Consider the following 22,882-nt stretch of genomic DNA (forward strand, 5'->3'; position numbering starts at 1 on the left):
ACTAGAAAAAACTTTTTCTTAATTTTTGGTGTTTCACCGATATTCGAACCAACGTTCTGTCTAAATTCCGAATGGTAGTAACGCGCGAAGTCATTCGGCTACGGCGGCCTTAGCCTTCCTAATTTCGACTTTTAGATTCCTGGCCCTATTTATACAGTTCCCATCCTGAGGGAGACTTTATTCCTTTAGCCCTATTAAATGGGCGTCGACGCGAAGATCTAAGATCAGGGAGCTTAGTTGTCCACCAAGGTTTTTCCTTCTTAGGGAGCGTTCTAAGTGAACAAGATCAGTATTACACGCTGTTGGGAAAATCTTGCTCATAAACACACAAACACCTTTTTTTAGGAAAAAGTGTAAAATGTTGATTATATTAAAAAATAATTCACTAATTTTATTGATGCAGAACGAAATTAAGTATTTCAACTTCAGCTAGAGCAATTAGACAAATGTAACGACATTACTACTAGCGAGCAACTCGATGACGACTGCTTCATTTTACGCAAAACCTTCAGTTACGTACATACAGCGTTAAACATACAGAGTTAAAGCTGACAAGAAAAACTGGGCTAAGACAAGGGAGCGAAAAGCGAGCAAAAAGCGAATCTATTTGCTGAGCATTTGGAAAAAAACCTTCTAGCTCTAATGAAGGCACTGATGAAGTAAAACCTATTGGAAACTGCCCTGAGTACGATGAATATATTATTCCAGTTATACCAGAAGACATCAACAAAGAAGTAAACAAAATGAAGCTTTAAAAGCCCCCTGGATTTGATTTATTCACGGCTGAAGTGCTTTGTAATCTGCCAAAAAATTGTCCAAATTGCCATTGTCTATTTTACCTGTTTATCTAACAAATCGCTTATATTTAGGTACGTACCAAAGTTATTATTACCAATGAGAAAATAAAAATTGTGTTCAGCCGGTTTCGTTGATGTATCGAAAGCTTTTGTCAAAATATGGTACGAAAAGCTCCTCCAAAAGCTCAAGTCCATGCTGCGAACAATTCTGCGAGGTGCTAATGATAAGTACTTCTGCCTAAAACACAAAAACGTATATTCGTCTCTAAAAAATATAAACACAGGCGTGCCTTAGAGAAGCATTTTGGGTCCTTTGCTATATCTATGTACTGTAGACCCGCGACCTACCATCGACAAATCGGCAAGGAACTGCAAGTTTTGCGGATTACACAGCCATACATTCAGTCGATAACACTATCGAAAACGCTACGAATAAGCTACAAGACTATTAACCTTATTCCTACATGGGCTAAGAAATCGAGAATAGTAGTAGTAGTATTCATTTATTCACATAGAAGATATAAAAAAAATTACGTTCCAAAACAATTCAAAAAAAGAAAGATACAAAGGATTTTCCATTATCAACAATGCAATAATTGTTCGAAATTAGCTTACACCGTCTAAAGGTTTGCCATTGCCGAGGAGCGACCGCTATTAGAAACAACTTTTTCTTTTATTTGGTGTTTCAAGCACTTCCCTTGATAGCTAAGCTTTAAAAAGGAAAAAAAATGTAATTCGGAGCATTCTGTGCGAAGTTATTATATCCGCAGTTCGAGACTTAATATATTAAGATACTACGAAACCCGGCCCGCTTCGCTGGACACACTAAAATAGGATAGATACGGTTTAGAACAGAAAAGATATGGTTTTCATATTATTGAAGTGAAAACTTCTTTAGAATCGTTGGGAGTGATTTGAGACTCGATGAAACGAAAAAGCGACACTCTTGGCTACGAAGCGTTATATGTTGATATACGTATATGTGTGTGGCTGCGTACTGCTGAGCCACGCTAGTATAGTGAGTATTGTAGTATGTATACTACACTGCCTATTACTTGCTTTGGTGTTTAGTTCAAGCGTCATACGTATGTATGTTTGTATGTATGCTAGTACGTATGTGTGCGCGCCTGCGTATTACGGAGCCACGGTGAGCGAGAAGGCATTATGTATACCTATACTACACTACCTAATACTTGCTTAGACCAAGCGTCCTACGAATGTTTGTGTGTATGTTAGTACGTCTGGGTAATATACGCGTTACGACGCTCATAATAGCAACCGCGTGTGCTGTATTGCGTCCGTATTTTTATATTCGTAAATATTTTCATTTTTAAATATTTACCGCACTTGCAGGCGGTTTTGCAATATACCACAATCAAAATGACGGTGCTCGTATTGTAACTCCACAGATAGATCTGAATACACAGCAACTAGAATCACTGTCTGTTCAGCTCTCTAAAGTGGGAGAAATATGTGCATGCGAAACCAGATTGAGCAATGGAAAAACAGTTTTAATTGTGGAAATTTATATTTCACCGAATCAATCAATAAATAGCAACACGGAATTCATTCACGAAAATTTAATAAAGTATACACCAGAAGTATCGCGGATACTTAGATTACGATAAAGCTCCAATGATTTTAAGTGGCGATTTTAACGTAAATTTTGCATTGGACACAGCGGTTCCTTTAACCGACTTTCTCAATACAACATTCAATTTAAAAATGTGTAACAATCGCACTGAATCGACAACACGATCAAAAACAACAATTGACAGGGTATTTCAAAGATATGTTGACAACATCGAAACCAACGCATTTGTATCATATTTTAGCTATCATAAGCCACTCGTATCATTTGTTGAAATTGAAAACATTGAGGATGAATAATAATAAAATGAAGAAAATAAAATATGAACTTTATAGCAATATTATAATGAGCCTATAATTATCCCGCTCCTAATGCTGCTTTCGTCTCATTCTCTCTCAGTTTGTTTTACGGAAGGTTTCACTTCTATCGCGTCTAACCGTTAGACTGGTATTTTTTTATTTCTTTTTTCTTTATTCAAGCGCTTTGGCATAAACAATATTTTTTGTTTTTCTATTTGTTTTTGAGTAAATATATAATGTTGTTGGCTTCCCTACACGTGAACAGCCAACGTATAGTTGACCATCGGTGAATACTGGTTCTTCTAAATTCATCCCGCATATTTCTAAAGGTTGCCCTTGTGATTTATTGATAGTTATTGCAAATGCTAAACGAATGGGCAGTTGCAAACGCTTGAATTCAAATGGCAATTCAGGTGGAATCATTGGAATTCTTGGTATTAGAACGTCTTCATTCTTGAATTTGCCAATTAAAATAGTTGCTTGGATAACATTATTCATCAATCGTTTGACTACTTCATTTTGTTCTTGACGTTCTTCTGATGTCGCGTTATTCCAGGCATTTATCATGCGCCTATTATTATATTATTTGTCGAACGACCAATATGATTACGTGATTGTCTTGGCATTTGTACTGTAATAAACATGATTGTAATTATGGTATTCTGATATTTTAAAACATGTTTTTTTTTCAATTTGTGGATTATATTTTCGATGCAAATGTGTTTAAAAGCCCAAGTCCACATGGTCAGGATTATTTTATTTTGTTGTGATTTTCTTAAATCATCCTTTTTCTTCTGAAAATTGTTGACAATTTGCATGATAAGACTATTAATTTTTTCATCAAAGTTACGCATTTTTCGTGCTCTTCTTTTGCATGTTTTAACAATTTCTTTTATTTTTTCATTTTTTTTTACATTTTTTTCACTCATGGTGTCTACGATACACATGATCCGAAAAAATAAATCCACAAAACATAATTTCATTTGAACATTCGGATTTCACATTAAATTCTCAAATTTCGTAAGAAATTTTTCATTGTTCCAAAATCCACTCCAAAAAAATTCACAAAAAATGTTTGCACTTACGTCTTCTCCTTATGGCATCCAAATCAGAAAGAAATATTGACACATTGTAATTCACACTGTCAATTTGACAGTTCAGTTCCGCCCCAAGCGTTAAAAAAGTAAACGACATTATGGCTGGTTCAAAGGAACGCTGTACGCGTTGCCGGTGTTCCGAATTACAACCAAACTTTACGAAAACCATTTTCAATACTTACTTAACAATGTGTGTAAGTTTGGTTTAATTCGGTGCAAAGACACGGTGGGTCCACGTTTTGACCCATATCTCGAGACCCCAGTCACGGAGCGGCATGAAAAATACTCTGTACTAAAGCATTCATCAACAGCTTCCATTTGATATCCATATTGTACAAACACATCCTAGGGTTACCCGGGTCCACGTTTTGGCTTATGTCTCGAGACCCTAGTCACGGAACGGTATGAAAAGTACTCTGAACTAAAGCATTCACCAACAGCTTCAATTTGATATCCATATTGTACAAACACATTCTAGGGTCCACGTTTTGGCATATATTTCGAGACCCTAGTCATCAATAGGTATGAAAGTTACCCCGTATTAAAGCACTTATCAACAGCTTTCATTTGATACCCATATTGTACATACACAACCAAAGGTTAGCCGGGTGCACGTTTTGACCTATATCTCGAGACCCCAGTCACGGAGTGGCATGAAAAATACTCTGTACTAAAGCATTCACCAACAGCTTCAATTTGATATCCATATTGTACAAACACATTCTAGGGTCCACGTTTTGGTCTCTACCTCGAGACTGCATGAAAAATACTCTGAACTAGAGCATTCACCAACAGCTTCCATTTGATACCCATATTGTACAAACACATCCTAGGGTTACCCGGGTCCACGTTTTGGCTTATATCTCGAGACCCTAGTCACGGAACGGTATGAAAAATACTCTGTACTATAGAAATCATCAACAGCTTCCATTTGCTACCCATATTGTACAAACACATCCTAGGGTTCCCCGGGTCCACGTTTTGGCCTCTTTCTCGAGACCCTGGTATCCGATTTTTAAAATTTTAAAACACAAACCTTCTCCACATGTGTCTCTTCAATGTGGCAAAGTTTGGTTAAAATCGGTTGAGCCATTCTCCGTAAAGTTCATCGCAACGCGAAAAACGGCTGAATTTTTATATATATAGAAGATTTATGTACTATGGAATAGTACAATAATATGTTGTTGTATGAAAATACTAGTTTAAGACCACTAAAAAATTCAATAAAATTGAAAAAAAATACATGGAAAAAGTAAATGTTGATTCAAGATATGTGAATAGAATTAACAGTGTTAATGTGTGTTCTAGTAAAGCCCGGGCTCTCTCCTTTTGAAACTCCCCGCATATATCGCTCATAACTCAATAAACCAAAATGTCGAGAAAAACAACTGCAAAGTTTTTAGTCCTTAGTAAAAGTGAGACATATTTTCGACATATCAGATACTGTTACTTGAATTAGCCACGAATTTTTACCCAGCAGAAAAGAACTGGTGGCCATTTCTGCATACTTCTCTAAAAACATTCATTTAAATCTTAAAGCGGAAATTTGTTTTGTGCCTGATATTAGAAGCGATTCGGATTGCTTCTTAAAATCAATTTTTTCTATAAATTGTGTCATCAATTTAGAAAGGCTTCAGTATTAAGCTACTGAATTTGAATTATAGAAGTCGCTTACGAGTTTTACTCCAAATTAAGTACAACAACAAATGCCAAATTCATCATGCTCCGTCGGTTTTGCCTTATTGGAATGACCCTATCACTTAACCAAAAACTCGGAAAGTTGCAACAGAGTCTAAAATTTGGATTGAAATAAAAAAAAATTACGTGGAATAAATATAAAATAACAACACCAAACCGCTCAAATTTTGTTGCTTTGCTAAAATTTTGTATCTCTTTATTGATTTCGATACTTAAGTCTGTCAACAGTATTTTCGATTTCATATGGATTCAGTGGTACCAATTTTTTCGTATGCGATTCAGTGATAAAATTGATCGTTTACCTCCATATGCATTCGCCTAACTGCTTTATCTGGTCCAAAAACAGGAAGAGCTAATAAATAGCACGGTTGTTAAGATCGGTGACATAAATATCGCCGATAAACGTCAGTGATTGACGCCTCCTAAAAGAAATATTTGAAATAATCCTTATTGATATATCGAGCAGAAATCTTTAACTTTAAAACTTAACTTTAACTTAACTTAACTTAACTTTAAATCAGCGATATTATTAATATTATATATATATACTAGCAAACCCGACCCGCTTCGCTGGGCAAAGACACGGTGGGTCCACGTTTTGGCATATATTTCGAGACCCTAGTCATCAATAGGTATGAAAATTACCCCACGTTAAAGCACTTATCGACAGCTTTCATTTGATGCCCATATTGCACATCCACAACCAAAGGTTACCCGGGCCCACGTTTTGACCTATATCTCGAGACCCCAGTCACGGAGCGGCATGAGAAATACTCTGTACTAAAGCATTCACCAACAGCTTCCAATTGATATCCATATTGTACAAACACATTCTATTGTCCACATGTTGGTCTCTATCTCGGGACCCTAGTCGCGGAGCGGCATGAAAAATACTCTGAACTAAAGCAATCACCAACAGCTTCCATTTGATACCCATATTGTATATACACATCCGAAGGTTACCCGGGTCCACGTTTTGACCTATATCTTGAGACCCCAGTCACGGAGCGGCATGGGAAATACTCTGTACTAAAGCATTCACCAACAGCTTCCAATTGATATCCATATTGTACAAACACATTCTAGGGTCCACGTGTTGGTCTCTATCTCGGGACCCTAGTCACGGAGCGGCATGAAAAATACTCTGAACTAAAGCATTCACCAACAGCTTCCATTTGATACCCATATTGTATATACACATCCGAAGGTTACCCGGGCCCACATTTTGACCTATATCTCGAGACCCCAGTCACGGAGCGGCATGAGAAATACTCTGTACTAAAGCATTCACCAATAGCTTCCAATTGCTATCCATATTGTACAAACACATTCTAGGGTCCACGTGTTGGTCTCTATCTCGGGACCCTAGTCACGGAGCGGCATGAAAAATACTCTGAACTAAAGCATTCACCAACAGCTTCCATTTGCTACCCATATTGTACAAACACATCCTAGGGTTACCCGGGTTCACGTTTTGGCCTATTTCTCGAGACCCTGGTATCCGATTTTTTAAATTTTAAAACACAAACCATCTACTGAATAGTCCAAACAAAGCCTAAAAATTTGGTTTGGATAGGTGAGCCCGTTCGCGAGTTTTAAGCGAATATAGGGACAGATTTTCACATTTATATATATAGATATAACTAGCGAAAACCCGCCCGTTCCGCTGGTCGTCTTTAAAAAAATCTAGATTAATTAATTAAATTAAGCCGAAAAATACTGTGTGTATTTTATAAAAATTCTCGGGCATGAATAGATATGAAAGAAGTTTTAAATAGTAGTAGCAATTAAAAAACGTTTGATGTGATTTACTTTATTACCTTTTTTATAGTAATGCTCTTTGGTATACAATATTCTTCGTTTTTCCATGTGTTGTTGAATAAATGAACAATACCAATGGCTTACCAACTCTTGAGCATGAAACATAAAGTTGGCCATGAGAAAAACATGGGTATTCTAAATCAATACCAATTGATAAAGTTTGGCCTTGTGATTTATTAATAGTAATCGCGAATGCAAGGCTAACAGGAAATTGAAGACGTTTGAATTCAAACGGCATATCCGATGGTATCATTGGTATTCGCGGTATTAACGCGTCTTCACCAGGGTATTTTCCATTCAAAATTGTTGCTTCAATGACGTTATTCATCAATCTCTTAACTGTTAATCGAGTGCCATTACATAGTCGTGCTTGATTTATGTTTCTCAACATAATAATCGGTGCTCCTATTTTCAAGTTTAGCATGTGCATAGATGCGCTCCCCTTTACACATAAACAACAACATCAATCGTATGCTACATACACTTCGTCGTGGACGAAAAAGCGGAGAAGGAGAAGAGAACTGTTCTATTCCCCTCCGCTTTAACCCAGCTATGTGTTCAGGTGCAAATGACTTTTTTGCGTGAAGTCTGATATAAAATAAGTTCTATTTACTCTTCTTAAATTTATATAAACTTTTCCAGGCGAAATAAAAAAAACTGACATGTATTTGCTTCAACCGTATATTTGTGAGTACACAGGTAATACGTAAATATATGAATGATATAGGTAATATCTTATATTAGCATAACCTTTCTGCAACAAATTAAGGATCACCAATCACGCCGGCAATGATACAATGAATTTTTCACTATAACTGACTTCATATTAACGTTTATATAATAAGCGTATATGTAACATTTTAAATTTTTTTTTTTAATTTTTAATAATGAGTGGTCTTCCTCTTTCTCTTCCTCTTCCATCTCCAGCTCCATCTCCTTTATTTATCCCGGCAGTAAAAATTACTTCACTTAAAAGCTTTCATCAACAGCTTCCATTTGATACCCATATTGTACAAACACATCCAAGGGTACCTTGGTCCAACTTTTCGGCTATATCTCGAGACCCTTGTCACTCAGGGATCTAAAAAATAATCTGTATAAAAGCACTTATCAGTAGCTTTGATTTGATACCCACAATGTAAAAACACATCCTAGGGTTACTCGGGTCCTCGTTTTGGCCTTCGGCAGTGCCACCTGGTGGCGAGTGGAATCAATAAGCATATTATACTAACCTTCACCGTAGAAAAATATATATATATACCAAATTTCATAATAATCGGCCCAGACATACACGACCAAAATGTATTCAATTCTAATGAATGCCCTGTGCGGTACAAAAAATACGTGCGGCAAATAGCAAAAACACACTCACTTAACCGACGCCCCGCTCACACACGCGTTATCGGATTTCAACCAAACTTCACCGAAACCTTTGCCAAAGAAACACCAACAATGTGTGAAACTTTCATTGTTTTCCTTACACGCGTTGCTGAGATTACCGGAGACAAATGCACACTTTTTTTCGGCTTAATTTTTATATATATAGATTGGCGCGTGCACCCTTTTTGGGTGTTTGCCGAGCTCCTCCTCCTATTTGTGGCGTGCGTCTTGACGTTGTATCATAAATTTCATTAAATTATCATTAATTGAATTAATTTGAAATGCATAACGGACCTCACTACATCATAAAATGTATCATCACATTTATTTGTTGAATAGATGAAATACTACCACCATCATCAGAATTGTCTTTTGACGCGATTGAGGGCACCTCAGAGTATTCAAGTCACAACAATGATGTCGAAACACCACCACCCCCTAGTCCAGTCAGCTCATCATATAGTGAACTAAGACGGGCGACGGATGTATTCAAACAGCCATATATAAATTGTTATACAAAATCGCATGAAACAAATATTAGTTGCAACGATAGTGGGAGCAACAACAAAGGTTTAAGTGGATTTCAACCTCAAACGTATATAAATGTGAGCTGTAACAATGAATTCAAAATTTATTGTGCAACAATGCAGGTATGATATTCAATTGAAAGTTTTAACCCTCAAGTACATACATATACAGGGTCCTTCACTCAAAGTTTAACCAATTAAAAGGGCCATAAGTTTAGTTTGGAAAATTACTTTTCTTCAATTCAAAATAAAAAATGTGTGAAAATAATACAAAACTAGGAATTAATTTTACTTTTGCCCGATATAACAACCTTTTGCTTCGACTATGGCCATGAGATGGGCCAGAAACAAATCGCAAGCTGCCCGAATGAGACATGCAGGTATTTTGGCCCACTCGCGGACAATGGCTTTTTTCAGCGCCTCGAGACTGGTGAATCTCTTAGTTCGGTCTTTGCTCTCCAATATGGCTCAAAGAGAATAATTTATCATATTCGCGGCTGGTGAATTTGAAAGCCATTGTGTGGACGTTGGAGTGCCGGACCCTGTATGTATGATCAATGTTAATTTTTTATATTTCACTTCATTCGCTCAAAAAAAACACATAAAATACACATAATTGACATTTGAATTACAACAAAAATACACAGATATCGTATTTTTGTTTATACTGCTTTTACTGTAAACTGAATTTTTCAACACACAGACCGTCAGTCAAGATACCATGGATTTTTACAGTAATGGAAGTTTCTCACAGGTACATTAAATTTCATTAGTAAACTAATCAAGTTTTAAGCATGATGTTGTAATAAAAAAAAAAACAAGTTGTGAGCGAGTTATTAATGGATTTCCTTTTTCTATTTTAAACACCCATACCTGTTTTTATACAAAGGGTATCATAAGAGAGTTGCAATATAATTTAATAAGAAGTGGAAAAAATTTGATTGCTAATGCAGTCAGAAATGTCCATGTTATCACAGCAGCCACCAGGATTGCGTCTTTGGACTAGGATGTTCATTCGTAAAGACAATGGATCCTGGATCTTAAGATACAACAGGAAGCAATAAAAGCAATGTGTAGACTCCATAAATATGGTTTCTGGCACGAAGATGGATCTTCGGGACACAGAGAAATCTTTAAGTTGCTGTCGGAGCAGTATCCACTGTTTTTGGCACCTAAAGATGACCTGATACCCACAGTTTCATTCGGAAGGATGTTTGATGATGATTGTCTCCTCACGCAATGGAGCAATCCAGAATGCATGCAGGGAGGTTTGACGGATATTTTCTTTACCGATGGGTCCAAGACTGAAATAGGGTCTGGAGCCGGATGGTACTTAAACGATAGAAATAAGTATCACTATGCTATGGGGGGAATGGCAACTGTTTTCCAAACAGAAGTTTTTGCCATCCTAAAAGTAGCCGAATGGATAATCGAGAGGAGATGGAGCGGGAAACAGATTGGAGTCTTCAGTGACAGTCAGGCTGCATTGAAGGCCCTGGAGAACGCGAAGCAAACCTCAAAGATTGTTCAAGAATGTAAGAAGAAGCTTAATTCTGTCGCAAGACAAAACAGGCTTGTACTTATATGGGTTCCGGGACACTCCGGTGTTCAAGGAAACGAAATTGCCGACGAATTGGCCAACCGTGGATCCGCGGTGCCCCCACAGGGGCCAGAGCCAATAATCGGAATCAGTCCCGCAGAAATCAAGAATTGAATCAACGATTATGTAGGCAATCTACATAAAGAGCGATGGTCCGGTCTAGAACGCTGCAGAACTGCAAAGTGTTTTGTGACAAGTCCGAACAGAAAACTGTCAAACTTTCTACTAAAACTTAGAAGGAAAGACATTCGGTTGATGGTCGGTATCATTACAGGACACAACCCATGGGGTCAGCATATGACCACCATTGGAATCATCGAGGACCCGGTATGCCTGTCATGCTTGGAGGAGGCGGATAGCACTAAGCACTTTCTCTGTGAGTGTCCTGCCTTTGCTAGAGCGCGACTACGAGTATTGGGTTCCGATGTCATGGGAATGAGTAATATTCGTTCTCTAAAACTGGAGGATATTTACAGATTTGCCAAAGAATCTGGAAAATTCTCACAGGACTAACTATTTCTATCTCTGTCTCTACTCTTTCCTATCTCTTTCTCTGACACTTTTCTCCCTCCCTCCTTGACTATCTACCCCCTTTCCAGAGCTTTAAATACAATGGGCTTTTTAGCCTGAGTGTGTTAGGAGCCACCAAATCTCCTGGTGCTCCTTGGCTCGACCTCTTCAACTTCATGTGACGCGTGCTGCTCTCACCATAAGGCACCGACTGCCTTTACAATCAATTGATTTTAACGTTTCTACGGAACTGAACGCACCAACACCTTCGCGATCAAATCAAATTCGGTGATGGTTTGCTACTGGCTTACCGTTCATAGTCTACCACACAGTGCAGTATCGTATCATTGATGAAGGCATCGACCGCAGGGACAGCACCTTAGAATGCCAAGGTATAGCTGTCCCGTGAGGCGATGCCGAGCTCAAAATATTTAATACATACATGTCATCTGCTTCCCGGCAGGATATCACCCTGATATAGGTGCGCTCATCAGAGGTGACAACCGATTGCACTGGCAGAGCAGATAGACGATTAGACATTTAGCACTGTGAACGACAACGCTCTCACCAGTGTACTAAGCAATTGCAGCAGCTCGACTGACATAAAAATAGCTAGCGCTGGTCTGATAAATAGCATAACTTGGCGACCTATGCTACCGCTTTCATCAGATCACTTGGCCATTATCGTCTCGACTAGGTCTCTCGACTTTGTTTCCGCGAACCACCGATCCTATATTAACTAATCATAGCTAATTGGGCCGGCTTCTTGGAATTCACCTTCGCCGCTCTTCCCATCCCCACTGATGTGCGCGCAGGCGAACGCGCATTCCGCAAGGTGCTCACAGCTGCTGCGGCTCGCTTCAGTTGGAAGTTTTAAGGACATTCGCCCCCAATGCCCAGCCGAAGCAGCCAGCTTAGCAAACGAGCGTGACCACCTACGCCAGGCCGATCCCGGGGATCCCCGCATAAGGGATCTCAATTTGGGGATCCGGCAACTGGTAAACCAACATAAGCGGACCAAATGGGTTGAGCATCTGAAGACATGTAACCTCACCTCTGGGGTGAGTAAGCTCTGGTCCACCGTTAGGTCCCTGTCGAACCCGACGAAGCACAACGACAAGGTGGCAATCACCTTCAACGGTTGTACCTCGTCGGACCCGGAAAGATGCGCGAGCTATTTTAGCCGATTTTTTACACTGCATCCCTTGGCTGACAGAACCAAGCGTCGTGCCACCAGATGACTGCACAAACTGACGAACAACAGTGCGCCACTTACTTTCTCCAGAGATGAAATTCAGGGGGCCATCAATAAAGCATAATCATCAATAAAGCATAATCATCAAAAGTCATTGACCCTGCCGGACTGAACGCACTGATGCTGAAGCACCTGGGACCATTGGGAGTAGGATTTCTCACAAGGGTCTTCAATCTGTCCTTGGCCACTCTCATTATCCCTGACAAGTGGAAAGCAGGGAGAGTGGTCCCACTACTGAAACCTGGGAAACCCGCCAACCAAGGGGAATCTTATCGCCCGATAACACTCCTTTGCCTAGTAGTGAAGATACTTAAAGCCCTCCTACTCCCACTCTTCACGAAACATCAGGCTCCAGCCCCACATCAGCATGGTTTCCGATGAGTGCATAGCATCGCCACTGCACTCATCGACATAAACGCCCAGATAAATCGAGGGCTTAACCAAAAATCGCCCCTGCGAGAGGACTGTCCTAGTAGCGTTGGACTTGAAGAAGGCTTTCGACACTCTCAGCCATTCCACGCTACTAGATAATATTTATGAGTCGAAACTCCCGCCAGGGCTGAAGAGGTGGTCCGCAAACTATCTGAGCGGTCGTCACTCGTCAGTGATTTTTCGTGACCAAACAGCAAGGTGTACCGCAGGGTGGTGTTCTTTCACACTTGCTGTTCAACTTCTGCATCTCGAAACTCCCCCAGCCACCAGAGGGAGTCTCCCTGGTCTCATACACTGACGACTGTACGATAATGGCGTCTGACAATGACATTGGTGGCCTATGCTCTAAGGTAAACGACTACCTCGCCTGCCTTTCTCGCTTTTTGAGTGCGAGAAATCTTCAGCTTTCCCCCACAAAGTCCACGGCGACCCTCTTTACCACCTGGACAAAGGAGGTCAAACTGCAACTTAAGGTAAAAGTCGACGACACACCATTTCCCAACCCCAAAATATTGGGTGTAACCTTCCACGGTTTCCTCTCCTTCTCTGCACACACAACCGCTATTGCCACCAAAGTCCAAAATCGCATCAAGGTCCTCAAATCGCGTGCCGGCAGCACTTGGGGCAAAGACAAAGAATTGTTGCTATCGACATTTAAGGCAATTGGCCGGCCGGTTCTAAACTATGCTGCGCTTTTCCGGTCGCCTGGAACCAGTGACACGCAGTGGATAAACAGACATGCCAAAACAATGCCATTCGGACAGCGACGGGCTGCCTCTTGATGTCCCCAATACAACACCTTCACGACGAGGCCAATATGCTACCTGTTAAGGAGCATAACAAACTGCTCAGCAAGCAGTTCCTGTTAAGGTGGAACCGTAGGTTTTGCACGACACTAACCACCTTTTTATGAGGAAATTGCCCAAACACACGCAACATATGTTCATTATGTGAAGGTACCTTACATGATGCTAACCACCTCTTCGAATTTCTGCTTAAACCTGAAGTCACGTCTCCTCCAAGATAACCATACCCGCAAATCGTTTATATAAAGGGTAATAGAATAATAAATAACAGAATTGAAAGAATCATCAAAACAACATTACCGCCACAGCCTGTCAGCATCAACTCGTCTTTATTAGAAATTTGCTATATCTGATATAAATATCGGACATTTCCTTTACCATCCCATTTACAATTTATTCTGACTGAAACATCATCAAAATATGATTTGATCACTTTTATAATTCAAATTGCAAAATTGTTAAATCAGGTTTGGAGTTTTGGGACCCAGAACTCTACATTTTTTTTTTCGCATCCATAACATATATGTAGATATTTGTAATTTTTCCGAATATATCACCATCGGTATCTTGTCACTCCATTCCATCTATTTTAAACATGTTGATAAAATTATTTCACCTATGTCTAGTATTTGAGGTATACGGACGCTACTAAAATAAAGCATGTAATTCAACATGTTCGTTTTGAGATATCCATTACTATAAGGGTAGCATATCTGCTTATCAGCACGCAGATGATTAATGTCAGAATTCAGTTCTACACGATCAGTATAATAATATACTCGTTAAATCATATTTGATATCACCTCAATCTAGATTTGGTTGATTGTTTGCTTAGATTGTGGCACACACTTATTATAATTCAATTTATTTAATTGAAATTGATTCATGATTTTTTAGGGTTCCACGACATATGAGTCCATATATGAACCAATAATACCACGTCCAGCTAGTCAACTTTCATCGCATGCTAACTATTTGAACTACGTACCATACGTTAACGGGCCACAATTAGATACAAGTGAAAGTGGAGGAAACGTATCTACCATTGGATCCATTAGCACTATCGGCTGCAACACACCGTCATATCCAAGTGTAGACGCTGTCGCTGCTAACGCTAACTCAAAAAGCTCATGCCAACAAAAAGAGGTAGAGGTTGAAGCACTGACTGACTTTTTGGTGCATTCCCTTGATACGGGAAATGGTGTTGAAAATTATGGTAAGTAATTGCCTGTTAAAGCATAATTATTCACTAATGTAAAATATATTAATTAATAGTAATAAGAATATAGTACACGAGGTTGATAAGCAGAGTTAACCCTTAAATGCGTGTTGTTGTTTATATATGTACATATAAAGAATTGAAAACTCACAACCGCTTAAGCGGGCCGCAACCCGCAAGGAAGTAGAACAATCGGTTAAAATTTCTACAGATCAACTTGTCTGTGGGCTTGCAACATATTGAAAGTTTGCAAACATTTTTGTGTTTCTTGCTATTGCTACAGTTCATGTTTACTTGGCGGTGAACAATTTGAAATTAAATTCGTTAACCACTCCACGGTGTGACGAAACGAACTTCAACAAATTGTAATAATTTTTTGCGTGCTTGTGGCCCGCCTAAGTTAAGTCTTCTTCTGCATACTATGCATATTATAAGTTTAAAGCACAAGCAACATATATACCACGTAACATCCGGTAACGGACAGAGGCTGATCGACTTCGCCGGGGCCCGGAACATGGTAATCTGCAGCACCAGATTCCAGCATAAGAAGATTCACCAAGCCACCTGGCTGTCTCCTGATCGAAAAACACGAAACCAGATCGATCATGTTGTGATAGATGGAAAACACGCTTCTAGTGTATTAGATATACGTACGATCCGAAGACCCAACATCGACTCGGAACATTACCTTGTTGCAACCTAACTGCGCGCACGCCTCCGTGCAGCAAAAAACGTACATCTACCTACGTAAAGAATGTTCAACATCGAAAATCTGCAATCACAACAGACAGCTAGAAGACCCGCCACTCGACTCTCACTCCTGCTCTCAGAGAGTACTGCCCAATAAATCGGCATGCACGAACAATGGAGCAACATTTCTCGTTCCCCACGTACCGCCGCCGAAGAAGAAATCGGATTCCGGCGAGCCCGAAAAAACAGTTGGTACGACGAGTAATGTCATGTTGCCGCAGAAAGAAAGGATGCCACCTATAGAGCCACGCTACGATCGGGCGCAACGCGAGCCATGTGGGATCGGTACCGAGAGCTAAGAAAGGTAGAGAGACGTATTATCAGAAAGAGGAAACGAGAGACCGAAATACGTGAGTGCGAAGAGCTTGAGATGCTGGCCAATTGGACCAACGCCCGAAAATTCTACCAGAAAGTTCGGCGGCTTACAGAAGGTTTTAAGACCGGGGTGTTTTCCTGTAAGAACAAAGACGGCGATCTGGTCACTGATATCCAGAGCAATCTTAAATTATGGAGGGAACGCTCCTCGAACCTGTTAAATAGTGACAGTTGCGCATATTACAGAGAATATGAAGATCCCGATACCCCAATCGTTGAAGACGGAATTGTCGTTCCGCTGCTCGACCATGACGAGGTGAGAATAGCGATAACGCGGCTAAAGAACAACAAAGCCGCGGGCGCCGACGGACTGCCGGCTGAACTATTCAAACATGGTGGCGAGGAGCTGGTAAAGTGCATGCATCAACTCCTATGCAAATTATGGTCGGATAAAACCATGCCTACCGATTGGAGTTTAAGTGTGCTCTGCCCAATCCATAAGAAGGGCGATCCTGCAATCTGTGTCAATTACTGCGGGATTATATATATGTATGTATATAATATAATTGGCGTGTACGCCCTTTTTGTGTGTTTGGCCATCCTAGTTCGTACGTGCAGTCGTCTTTACGACCCCGTGGTTATCTTTGCAATGCAGGGACGCCGACACGAGGGTTGACACATGATCTTATGAGTACGGTAAAAAGGAGCAATCTCAACCTAACCTGTACCACCAACTGAGAAAGTACCTCAAAGCCTGCCACGGTTTTACTGTAACAATATCTGTGCCGCAGTTTCTTTGAGGTTTCAATCAATCTACATATTAATGGGACAGTCACTACAGTTACCAGCTCACATCATCAGTCCAAGACTTTTCCTGTGACGAAATACTCCTACTGGAGTCAGTATCCATTTCAGTCCAGTACCCATTATTGTAGCATGAGGTCTTGATGTGCCCATTTTGATTACTTTTAGTCAACTTCGGGGTGGCTCTCCCGCTCATTCTGAGTCAGACGCTGGCCCAAGTAAGTGCTTACACTTAGCATTTTTCTTAGTTGAAATATACTTCTAAGCAGATGTTCGCCTGCTTTGGTCCGCGAATGGTATTTTATTTTCCACTTGCCCTGCATATCTGCCGAGAATCCCCCTATACGCCACGTAAGAACGCATCCGATAGGAGACAAGCAACTCCGTACGGAGTTCAAAAGCTCAGCAATCGTAAATAATATTGAATTATAATGTGCTGGTAAGTGCCAAACAACCATTAAAACGAACGTAAACAAAACACGAAATGTTGACGTTATTCCGAACTACGGTGAAAAGGTCAGCTGGGTGGATGCCTTCACCTGTAATAAATCCACCTTGATTGAAATTGTAAGAGTGCCAAATGCTAATGACGAAAATGTTATAAAATGTGTAGGCAAAATTCGCAGTGATGCTAAAAAGAAACTAAATATGTTGTGTTGCTGTTTTCCGACGTTAAAATTAGCAGCATTTATATGAATAATTGCTTGACTAGCTATAATCAAGCTTTATTTTTAGCTGCTCCAGAGGTGAAAAAAATAATAATTTTAAGTCTTTATGGTTTAACTGAAAGGTTTTCCAATAACAGGTGTTATTTTGATTTGATTATTGATGATTAACGATTTTTTATGGCCGGAGTTGGATGATATTGATCTGGACAACGTTTATTTTCAACAAGACGGCGCTACGTGGTACACAAGCAACGAAACCATTGATATTTTACGGGAAAAGCTTCCGGACCATGTTATCTCTCGAAGAGGTGATCACAATTGGCCACCAAGATCTTGTGATTCAGCGCCTTGTGAGTTTTTTCTTTGGGGCCATGCGAAAGGGAAGGTCTACGCCAACAGCCCAGGGTCGATTGAAGACCTCAAAGATGGAATTCGTGAGGGTATAGAGGCCATATGGCAACCTCTTTGCAATTCGGTTATGGAAAATTTCATGAAAAGAATATTAGCGTAGTAAGCGTGGTCGTGGTAGTCATTTGTCTGATGTTATTTTCTACTATTAACGGCATACCTTCCTCTTTATAATGAAATAAACATCCGACCATTACATTAAAAAAAAGCATTTTTCTTTGAATGTCAAAATAAATCTGCAAATGGCTAGCCTGTTGTTATAAGAAGGCTGTTATCCGCCTTTAGCGGCTTGTAGTCAATTTGTTTTTTTAATTAATAAATAAAATTTATATCCGTTCTATTAGAACAAGACGCTAACACTTTAACCGTTTTACATGAAAATGTAAAAAGTCTAAGACGGCCAATTGGAACAACGCCCGGAAATTCTACCAGAAAGTTCGGGGGCCTACAGAAGGTTTCAAGACCGAGGCGTTTTTCTGTAAGAACAAAGACGGCGATCTGATCACTGATATCCAGAGCAATCTTAAATTATGGAGGGAACGCTCCTCGAACCTGTTAAACAGTGATAGCTGCGCATGTCACAGAGAATGTGAAGACCCCGATACCCCAATCATCGACGATGTAATTGACGTTGCGCTACCCGACCACGACGAGGTGAGAATAGCGATAACGCGGCTAAAGAACAACAAAGCCGCGGGCGCCAGCGGCCTGTCCGCTGAACTATTCAAACATGGCGGCGAGGAGCTGGTAAGGTGCATGCATCAGCTTCTATGCAAAATATGGTCGGATAAAACCATGCCTGCCGATTGGAGTTTCGGTGTGCTCTGATCAATCCATAAGAAGGGCTATCCTGCAATCTGTGCCAATTACCGCGGGATTAGTCTTGTAAATATCGCTTATAAGGTTCTAGCGAGCGTATTGTGTGAAGGGCTGAAGCCCACCATCAAGCAACTGATTGGCCCTTATCAGTGTGGCTTTAGACCTGGAAAGTCTACCATCGAGCAAATATTCACAATACGCCAAATCGTGGAAAAGACCCATGAATTGGGAAGGACCTCTCCAAGCCCTGTGATACCAAACGAGGTTTCAGACAGGGTGACTAGCTGTCGTGTGACTTCTTTAACCTGATGTTGGAGAGGATCGTACGAGCCGCAGAATTTAATCGCTCAGGCACAGTTTTTTATAAGAGCGTACAATTGTTGGCGTATGCCAATGATATCGACATATGGCAACTTTACGACGACATAGACATAGCGCTGCGAATAAAGATCCAGCGGCTACGTTGGCTGGGTCATGTCGTCCGAATGGATACAGCTCTTCGGCTTTGAAAGTATTCGATGCGGTACCAGCTGGTGGTAGCAGAGGAAGAGGAAGGTCTCCTCTGCGTTGGAAAGATCAGGTGGAGAAGGACTTGACTTCCCTTGGTGTGTCCAATTGGCGCCGGTTAGTACGAGAAAGAAACGACTGGCGCGCTTTGTTAAACTCGGCCAAAATCGCGTAAGCGGTTATCGCGCCAATTAAGAAGAAGAAGACTATCGATTTAAATAAAACGTTCATGCATTTTTCTGAATTTTACGTGTGCTGTTTTGAAAAACTTTCCTATAACTCTTAAAAAATCACGCTTTTTATACATATATATGTTTTATTTAAAAAAAAATAGCGCCGCAGGCTAAAATTTTCACTATATTATTAGTATACGCGGTTTATGCGTGAGTACCATTCGGAATTCACAGAGAGATCGTTGGTTCGAATCTCGGTGAAAGCAAAATTATTAAAAACATTTTTCTGATAGCGGTCGTCCCTCGGCAGGCAATGGCAAACCTCCGAGTGTATTTCTGCCATGGAAAAGCTCCTCATAAAAATATCTGCCGTTTGGAATCGGCCTGAAACTGTAGGTCCCTCCATTTGTGGAACAACATCAAGACGTACACCGCAAATAGGAGGAGGAGCTCGGCCAATCTTTAAAAAAGGGTGTACGCGCCAATTATATATATATTATATATTATTATTATATGATAAATATGTGTATCTATATATATAAAAGAAAGTCATGTTAGTTACACTATTTATATCTCGGGAACGGCTGAACCGATTTGGCTGAAAATCGGTGGAAAGGTAGTTTAGGACCAGGAGACGGACATAGGATACTTTTTATCCCATTCAATCGCGTTTCCGTGATAAATGTGGTATAGCAAAACGCAAATGACAGCTAAACGTAATTTTGTCTATGGTTAAGTAGAAAATTTGATAATATAAATTTTGTCAGAAATATATAATCACAGTAATTTGTATTTTCTTTGAATCATCATTATCAATGCCGCGACCAAGACGATCGAATCTTTCCCGACAAAGCCGTAATGCAAGAAGGATACGAAACATTGGGAATGAAACGACTAAAGAAGAACAAGGAATTGCCCGTGAAGAGCGCCGCGTTAGTATGGCTCGACTTTGTGCTTCTCAACCACAAGAGCACAGCGAGGCAGCCCGTGAAACGGCTCGGTTGGCAATGCGAAATCGTCGAGCGAATAACAGAGATCAACAAGTAGAGTTAGTAGTTCAAACGAATGTACCACTGTTGAATCGCCAACAAAAAGAAATTTATGATACATTAAAGAAGGCAATTGCTGATGGAAATGGTGATTTCCTTGATGCCCCTGGTGGAACTGGTAAGACATTCCTCATGTCAGTAATTTTAGCCACTGTTCGTGCGAAATTCAACATTGCGCTTGCAGTTGCTTCTTCTGGAATAGCAGCCACATTGTTCGAAAGATGCCGTACAGCTCATTCAGCATTAAAATTGCCGTTAAATCTTCAAAAAATTGAAGAACCAACATGTAATATTTCAAAAAACTTAGCAATGGCCAAAGTTTTATCAGCATCGAAAATCATCATCTGGGACGAATGCACAATGGCGCATAAACGTGCATTAGAAGCACTTAACCGAACATTGAAAGATATACGCAATGACTCGAGATGTTTTGGAGGCGCAATGATTTTACTGTCTGGCGACTTCCGGAAAACACTGCCAGTAATTCCAATATCAACGGCTGCTGACGAAATAACGCTTGCCTCAAATCATCGAATCGATGGCGCTATGTGAAAAAACTTCAGCTGACAACAAACATGAGAATTGCATTACTTAATGATACATCTACTGAAGATTTCTCTGAGCAATTACTGACTATCGGTAATGGTCGAGTACTTGTCGACGAATCGAGCGGATTGATTTCATTTCCTCGGAATTTCTGTAACTTTGTCTCATCGAAAGACGAACTTATCAACGAAGTATTCCCAAACATCATTAATAACTACAAAAATAATGAATGGTTGAGTGAGCGAACAATTTTAGCGGTTCAGAATACAGATGTAGATGACTACATAATTCAAAATGATATCATTGGAACAATGCATTCATTCAAATCCATTGACTGTGTAACAAATAAAGATGAAGCCACCAACTATCCAATTGAATTTTTTAACTCCTTGGATGTGCCTGGCTTACCACCGCACAATTTACGCCTAAAAGTTGGCTCCGTAGTAATCATGCTTCGAAACCTAAGCCCACCAAAACTTTGCAACGGTACGCGTTTGGTTGTAAATAAATTGATGAACAATGTGATTTACGCGACGATACTCAAACGAAAATTCGAAGGTGAAGAATTTCTCATTCCGAGAATCCCAACCGATCTTCCGTTTGAGTTTAAAAGACTTCAATTTCCGATCCGTCTTGCATTCGCCATGACCATTAACAAATCACAAATACAATCCTTGAAAGTTTGTGGTCTGAATCTAGAAAATCAATGTTTCTCACATGGTCAATTATATGTGGCATGTTCACGGGTCGGAAAACCATCTGCGTTGTTTGCACCTGATAATAAAACAAAAAATGTCGTGTATGACAAGGTGCTTCACTGAAGTACAATCTATTAAAGCTTCATTGAAATACTTGATTAATAAAAAAATAAACGTAATAAAATCAAAAAGCTGATTTTTTATTGCCTCTACTGCGGAACAAAGCTCGTTGTTGTTGTAGCAGCATAAACATTCCACATATTTATATACGGGGGTTGTTGCTGGAGTGACAGTCCTTGGCCGGATATAAATCCGGGTCGTTTCGGTAACGTAGAACCGACTGTGGTGGAAACGAACAAAGTTCGTCGGGTCAGCTAGTATACATATATATTGTATATTTTATTACAAAAAAACTATATTATTATTATATGATATATATATATATACATATATAATATATATTTTATTTAAAAAATAATAGCGCCGATGGCGAAAATTTGGAATAAGAAATCGCGCGATGTTTAATTCTAAACTTTTACTATATGGTATTATGAAAATATGATATATATTCTTTTTTATATATTAAATATCTATATATCTATCTAATATCTAATATTATATTAAAAAAAAATTATTAAAAAATTTTTCTTAAACGAAACCTGAGAAGCAGAAATATGTAAATACTATAAAATAGAATAAATGAATAAAAAGACAGAATGTTATGGTTAGTAAGTATATTTGATCACATCAATCAGCTTTGCAAATGGATCGTCGTGATTTACTGTTATTGACTTGCGGCAAAGATACTCAACAATAATGTCGGCAAAATTGTTTAGATTGTTATAATTGTCCTTTTGAAAGAACCGTTTCACGACTCTCCATTGCGATCCTATTCTTTGTGTGTGTATGCCATCGTTCGACACAAACGGATTGTCCTGGTCCCTGTGGTTTACTTTCAGGTGCTCATACCCATGATCGCGAAGGCAGTCGTACGCTTTCCAATAATCTGTGTGGATAGTTATTCCTCCCGCAACAGGCTTCTTAATCAAAGGTATGAGCACCTCCGCCGAACGCACGTTGTCCGGATATACCTCCCGCCTTAGATCATCGCTG

General features: G+C 39.8%; 1 protein-coding gene across 1 annotated transcript in view; it reads left to right on the forward strand.

Moving 5' to 3' along the window:
• The window catches only part of LOC129251235 (uncharacterized), a 303,976-nt gene that overhangs the window by 147,382 nt on the left and 133,712 nt on the right, over positions 1 to 22,882 (forward strand). Inside the window, 3 exon segments of the mRNA XM_054890588.1 lie at positions 9,023 to 9,333; positions 9,914 to 9,964; positions 14,711 to 15,029. Of these exon segments, the coding sequence (XP_054746563.1) occupies positions 9,023 to 9,333; positions 9,914 to 9,964; positions 14,711 to 15,029 (681 nt within the window).

The sequence above is a fragment of the Anastrepha obliqua genome, unplaced genomic scaffold, assembly GCF_027943255.1.
Source record: "Anastrepha obliqua isolate idAnaObli1 unplaced genomic scaffold, idAnaObli1_1.0 ptg000009l, whole genome shotgun sequence".
In the NCBI taxonomy this organism is placed as follows: Eukaryota; Metazoa; Arthropoda; class Insecta; order Diptera; family Tephritidae; genus Anastrepha; species Anastrepha obliqua.